The sequence below is a fragment of the Protobothrops mucrosquamatus genome, unplaced genomic scaffold (assembly GCF_001527695.2).
Source record: "Protobothrops mucrosquamatus isolate PMUCROS unplaced genomic scaffold, P.Mucros_1.0 scaffold1852, whole genome shotgun sequence".
Taxonomy (NCBI): domain Eukaryota; kingdom Metazoa; phylum Chordata; class Lepidosauria; order Squamata; family Viperidae; genus Protobothrops; species Protobothrops mucrosquamatus.
In genome coordinates, this window is record NW_015387982.1 from 790 (window position 1) to 8,029 (window position 7,240).

A 7,240-nucleotide genomic window follows, 5' to 3' on the forward strand; every position below is an offset into this window, starting at 1 on the left:
CTGTAGTAAACTCATAAAATCAGACGCCAGGGTCAGGGCTGGAAGGTCAAAATTTTGATCAAGCCAAACAGAAAAACAAATGCCGGGACAAGATTTGGGATGGAATTTATATAGATAACCTTTATTGTCATTTTTTACTGTGAGCACAACAACACCCATTAAAAATGAAATTTAGTTGCTTTCTCTCAAAGTGTACCTTTAAACATGCTATATACAACATATGTGTAGACATACACCCTTACATTTCATGCTTCAAAATGGTGCTAGTAAAAACGGAAGCCGGGACGAGATTCGAGGTAGAGTTTCATACTTAAAAATGGCGTTGGTCATTGTTTTTAAAATTGTTGGGGTGACCAATGTGGAGACAGTGAAACACAACTGCTCCCTCTGAGTCTTGCATGATTCCTTACCTTGATCACTTGGATCTTCTCCATGTTGCGTGTGGCAGCTTCACGGGTGTGCACCAGGATGGTGAAAGTACAGCCTGCAACCAACAAGGTAGAGAAAGAGAGAGAGAGAGGCACAATCCAGAATTAAAGCCTGTGATTAAATACAAATAGTCCTCGACTTACACCAATTCGTTTAGAGACCGTTCCAAGTTATGACAACACTGAAAATTGTGACTTAGGACCGTTTTTTCCCACTTACGACCGTTGCAGCATCCCCACAGTCGTGGGATCAAAATTCAGACACTTAGTAACTGACTCATATTTATGAGGGTCGCAGTGTCCCGGGGGGGGAGAGTCACGTGATCCCCTTTTGCGACCTTCTGTCACGGAAAATCAATGGGGAAGCCGGATTCACTGAACAACTGGGTTACTAACTGATCAACTGCAGTGATTCACTTAACAATGAAAGGCAAGACACGTCAAATGGGGGCAAAACTCACTTAACAAACGTCCCACTTAGCAACAGAAATGTTGGGCTCAATTGTGGTCCTAACTGAAAGGCACCCTGTATATTTTGGTCCCTGCTAAGCGTCCTGCCCATTTAATGGGGAGGTGCATAAAGAGAACTCCTGCACTATTTTAGCTCGGTGGTTACAGATATTAATAAAAAATACTGTTTCCTCATTTTCCCAGCACTGCTAGAAGGGAAATTCATATGGAACACCACAGTTCGAAACAAACCGAAGCCCTTCATTCAGGACTGGGTGTTTTCTTCAACTCGGGGTGAAGAAAAAAACGAAGCCGAAATATCGGCCTGAAACCCCCCACCCACCCCACTGCCTGCCATCTAGATTACCGGCTCTGCCGACTGTCCTACCTGGAGGGTTGTTGTTCAGCACAGCATCGCAGACGCTGATCTTCAGAATAAAAGCCCGCAGAAGCTGCTCCACGTGGTTGAGCAGGGAATCGGAGCTGGAGAAGGAAAAAAGTAGATGAAATTATATATATATGTGACTAGCTGATGAGGGCTAATGAGCCTGAAATAGCTATACTAGTCTCCCACTAACTCTTTGCCAGCGACAAATTTTGAATATATATACATACATATATACATATATCTGAAATTACTTTAAAAATGTGATCCCCGGGTATATCCATGTTCAAAGTCAGTCAATAGACGTGAGCACCAGGGAATACAATAAATAATTTAATAATAATAATTTAGAGATAAAAGTTCTTAAGAATATTAAAAACCTTTAAAACACATAGAAATCAATAAAAGTGCCTAGCTTTCGTCGGCATCTGTCGACATCTTCAGGGCTTAGAATGCTGGATTCGATCTCTAGTATGCTGAGATCTTCGATCTCTAGTATAACCGGCCCAGTGACGAGATCGAAGAGTCGTGCACACGCCCTAATTAAACCTATAAAGGGACTTTCCCATTGACCAGCATTCTAAGCCCTGAAGATGTCGACAGATGCCGACAAAAGCTAGGCACTTTTATTGATTTCTATGTGTTTTAAAGGTTTTTAATATTCTTAAGAACTTTTATCTCTAAATTATTATTATTAAATTATTTATTGTATTCCCTGGTGCTCACGTCTATTGACTGACTTTGAACATATATACATATGTATGTATGTATGTATATGTATGTATGTATGTGTGTGTGTCTGTGTGTGTGTGTGTGTTCAAAATTCGTGGCTGGCAAAGAGTTAGTGGGAGACTAATATAGCCCAACAGATAAGATATATATGTGTGTATATATATATGTGTGTGTGTGTGTGTGTATATGTATATATGTATGTATGTATATGTATATGGCTGGATTTATAGCTGAGAGAGTCCTCAATGGTCTGTAAGGATTTATTTGCAAGATTTAAGACAAGACCCCAAACTGACTTTGAAAATCCACTTGAGATACTGGTTTACTGCCTTCCTCAATATTTAACTCGGGTTAAATATTGTTTTATAATTATATTCTCCCCTTATCCTGCTCCATATTTCTAAGTTTTAATGCTACTAATACTAATAATCAGGGGCCATGGAGTGATTAAACCCGTGTTTCTTAACCTTGGCAAACTTGAAGATGTGTGGACTTCAACTCCCAGAATTCCACAGCTGGAACTCTCAGAATTCCCTGAGAGTTGGCTAGGGAATTCTGGGAGTTGAAGTCCATACACCTGATGCAGAACCAGCCTGGTCAATCAGATCCCAAAGCAGCTTCTAATCTGTATGTTAATTCATTATATTTGCAAATCAATACTTCTATTTTGTTCCTACATTCAGCAGTCTTGAATATTTGCTCTCCTCGCATTCTGGAGGATAAGCCAGAAATGGTGGCTGAGTTTTTGTGGAGGAAAGACTGGTAAATCAAGCTCTCCTGCCTTCCAGAATTTGGTGGGTGTGACGAGGACCAGCAGGCCAGCATTCGGGGTTTAGGAACGAGGACCCTCACCTGATGGCCAGCAATGGTGGCTGCATGATCTCAAAGACGAATCTTTCTACTGGATGGTGTTCCTTATCAAGGATGACCACTACCACTTTCTCCACGTCGTTCTGAAAAAGGTTGTGAAACAAGCAGGATAAAAGTAATATTATCTCTCTGAAGAAGAACTCCAGAAGCCTGCACACAGGTAGGCCATATTGAGCTGGTTTCCTTGGTTTGAGTATTCACACAAGCAGGTTTGCTATGAAATACCAGGAAACTGATACATCAAAAACATTTCGGAAGCAGTAGAACAGTGGTGGCAAACCTATGGCACGGGTGCCAGAGGCGGCACTCAGAGCCCTCTCTGTGGGCACGCGTCCTGTCGCCCCAGTCTTAGGCCTTCAACTGGGTTTTATAAAACCTTTTCACTTTAGGCCTCCACCACCGTGTGCAAAAAAAAAAAGGTTCAACCAGTCCATTTCAACTTCTCGCGGGAAAAAAAGATCTTGCAAAGTTGGAATTGATTGATTGATCTTTTTAGTCCCACCCACTCTGCCGTTACCACTGCAGCCACGCCCACCCGGCACTCGACGATGCATAAGTGGGTTTTGGGTTGCAGTTTGGGCACTCAGTCTCTAAAAGGTTCGCCATCACTGCAGTAGAACACAGCTTCCAAGACCTGCAAGTGGGCATCGCACACCGCCCAGAGGCTACCATACGAGGAAAAATTATGCATCGTAAAGATCACTTGGAGGTGAGAGATACTTCCAATGTAATCTACCGGATCCCCTGCATGGATTGCCCCTGTGACTATGTAGGACAGACAGGGAGGAAGCCAACCCCCAGATTGCAAGAACACAAGGAGGAGACCCGAACTCAGTGGTAGCCTCACGCTGCAATGAACAAGTACATACATTCAATTTCGCAGCTACTAAGATTGTTGGACGAGCAGGTACAAAAACAGCCAGGGAATTTATTGAAGCCTGGGAAACGGGCCCTTTGCCCGTCAACGGGAGTGCTGAATTTACCACCAGCCTATCAAGTATTTAGGAGGCGGTCGCCAGCCATCAACACCCCAATCAACATCTACAAAGCCACATACACAACAGGCACCATATAAATACATGGAGAACAGCCCAAAGCGCGCGCACACACACACACGTTCCCTGAGGATGGGCTCCAGCACGAATCCAAAAGCTCGGAAGNTCAACGGGAGTGCTGAATTTACCACCAGCCTATCAAGTATTTAGGAGGCGGTCGCCAGCCATCAACACCCCAATCAACATCTACAAAGCCACATACACAACAGGCACCATATAAATACATGGAGAACAGCCCAAAGCGCGCGCACACACACACACGTTCCCTGAGGATGGGCTCCAGCACGAATCCAAAAGCTCGGAAGACTCTGGTACCAGTGACTGACCCAGATGCAGCCCCAAACATTTTAAGACTCACCTTCTCTAGCAAAGGTTTGACGCAGTGGAGGGTATCCTGAATATATTGATTGAGTTCGGGATGGCAGGACATCTGTGGATGCAAGGCATTTAGTTCAGGTACCGCTAGAAATCCGTTTGAGTTAACCCTCTGTGTTTCTCTTTCAAACAAATCTAGTTTTAGTTAATAGGGGGGATGCTGGCTGGGTAATTTATCTTAATTTCAGCCCAACTTCTTAACAGGTTCACTGGAAAGCTAAGCCCTCAATTTTCAGTTTTAGATCAATTATTTTCCCGTTTTACTAAACCGCAATTCTAAATAGTTGGATACTCAATTAGTTGCACAGTGAGATTTAATCTAACATAAAAGTCTCTGCTAAGTTTTGTGGGGGGGAAATATATTGGGCCTTTAACTGCAAACTATGCTTTTTATTTTCACTTCCTTTTTCAATATTTTTGTTTTAAATATGCATGGTAAGACTAAGTAATTTTGGCTAAGAGTGGCTTTTTTTTAGTTTTTACTGCCTTCTTTTCATATGTACTCTATTTTCACACAACATGAGCCATTTATTTCATCCCAACCCACTTGTTTTGATTCCTATTTAAGGAGGCACGTTTGGAATATTTTTGTTGTTAAATAAGACGCTGGACCGATCTTTTAAGTGACTGAAACTGCAAACATTAATGAAAGATAACTGCAGCTTCTCTGAACCTTTTTAGAGAAGATTAGCAATGCTCAAGTGGAAAATTTTGTAAAGAGGCATAAAAGTTAGCAAATAAATGTGGCGGGGAAAGGAGAAGTAGGAGTTTAACCACCTCTAAAAGACGTTTTAATTTGCAAATATTCTACATCTTGCATGCAAGAGCATTTTTTTAAAAAAACATCTTCTAATGTCAGGTCAAAACTGGGATAGACCCCTATTTTTTTTTTATACATCCAGTCTGTACTGTATTACCTCTTACCTGAACAGGTACATTATATTTTTTCCTCTTCTGGAAAATTCCAGTGGGGTAAACTTCTCGGACGTAAAGGATAAGGTGAATGGCTACTTCTAAAAATTCAGAAAGGACATCAGCGACCACTAGAAAAAAGAAGAAAAAAATGAAAATAAAAACGAGGTTTTTTTAAAGGGGGGGAATTGGAAAGATCAGCTTAAACTGTATTTAAAATTAGTACCGGAGCTGCTTTATTTATTATTTATTATAATTATTATTAATTATAATTATTTAAATTATAATCCCCCCCTTTATGCAGAAAGGACCCCACAAGGGCTGAACTGATTGTAAGCAGAAATCATTGATTAGTTTGGCAGATTGATCCATTGAATAAATAAGCAGGTGAATTTTAACTGTATTAAAAATCACAACATCCTAGCAATAAAAGCAGCGTTTCTCAAAGCTTGGCCACCGGAAGAGGTGTGGACTTCAACTCCCAGAATTGCCTGGGGCCAGCTGAGGAATTCTGGGAGTTGAAGTCCACACATGAAAAGGTGTGACTTCAACTCCCAGACTTCCCTGCAGCCAGCTGAGGAATTCTGGGAGTTGAAGTCCAAATGTAAAGAGGTGTGGACTTCCACTCCCAGACTTCCCTGGGGGCAGCTGAGGAACTCTGGGAGTTGAAGTCCACACCTCTTCCCGCGGCCAACCTTGAGAAACGTTGAGCCGGAGGGACCTTTGAGGGCTTTGAATGCACCCCCTATAGCGATTCCAGTCAGGACCCCGCGATCTCCTCGTGGTACCTTGTCCGAAGTTGAGGTCCTGGCGCGTTAGAGTGGTCATCCTCCCGGAGGGCTTGCCGAGAAAAGGACAAAGCATGGTCAGTAGCAGCCGCGGGGGGCTGCAGCCCCTTCCCCCGGGAGGGGGGGAGGCAAAACCGCTGGATTCCCGGGGGCTGCCCGGGCCAGCTGTGCCGGCTGCCCTTCCCCGCGCCTGCTTCGGAGCCCCGAGACGGGCTCCCGGCTTACCTTCCCGGCGGCGGAGGCTGCTCGGATCTGATGGCGGCGGAAGGGAAGGCGGAGCGGCTGTTGGACGCGCCCAGCCCGGCTCGCTCGCTCGCCCGCCCGCGGTCTTAGCGCCCGGGCTCCGCGGAGACCCCTTCGTTCCCCGGGCTGGGGATGATGGGCGCGGAATGCAAGCCNCCCTTCTTCCCCGGGCTGGGGATGATGGGCCCGGGAATGCAACCCGAAGAGGTCGGGGGGGGCTGCCCTTCCTTCCCCAGGCTGGGGACGATGGGCGCGGGAATGCAAGCCACAGGGGTCGGGAAGGGGGCTGCCCTTCCTTCCTTCCCCGGGTTGAGGCTGATGGGCGCAGGAATGCAAGCCACAGGGGTGGGGAGGCAGTGCTGCCCTTCCTGTCCCGGGCTTGGGATGATGGGCGCAGGAATGCAAGCCACAGGGGTCGGGAAGGGGGCTGCCCTTCCTTCCTTCCTCTGGCTGGGGATGATGGGCCCGGGAATGCAAGCCACAGGGGTCGGGAAGGGGGCTGCCCTTCCTTCCTTCCTCTGGCTGGGGATGATGGGCCCGGGAATGCAAGCCACAGGGGTCGGGGGGGTGCAGGAGGACAAGGACCACCCAGCTGCAGGCGCTGCGCCAACACTTCCCTTGCGAGGCTTTACTCCCGAGTAAGCAGCCCCCCACCCCACGCGGACCCCCGATGGACTGAAACGCGGCGGGCGCTGCTTCCGACTGGAGAGGTTGTCTTCGTTCATTTCGGGAGGGGGGCTTTTCCCCTAACCCTAACCCCCTCCCTTCAGGGTCTTGTGGCCATCCTGTTCCCCCCCCCGTTAAGCACCCTTTCTTAGGGGAGTTTCCCACAATGCACCTGGGAAGGGCTTGAGGATGGAGGCCGGGAAGACGAAGCAGGGCTGCGAGGTAGGCAGAAGCGAAGTGTGTAGGGGGGGGGGGGGTTGTGCGTGGCAGGCGGTTAAATGCCCCCAATCCTCCCATGGGGGGGGGATGCGGGTGGAAGATAGATCTACTCCCCCT

At 46.5% G+C, this 7,240-nt stretch overlaps 1 protein-coding gene across 1 annotated transcript; it reads right to left on the reverse strand.

Moving 5' to 3' along the window:
* Positions 1–410: 410 nt before the first annotated feature.
* On the reverse strand, positions 411–6,242 carry MAD2L2 (mitotic arrest deficient 2 like 2; the record flags this gene model as incomplete). Its single annotated transcript, XM_015823371.1, has 7 exons — positions 6,221–6,242; positions 5,996–6,047; positions 5,220–5,338; positions 4,279–4,350; positions 2,848–2,948; positions 1,267–1,361; positions 411–484 (listed from the first exon to the last, which is right to left on the reverse strand). Coding segments are annotated over exons 2-7 (501 nt in total), but the record flags the coding sequence as incomplete, so codon positions are not given.
* Positions 6,243–7,240: the final 998 nt, after the last annotated feature.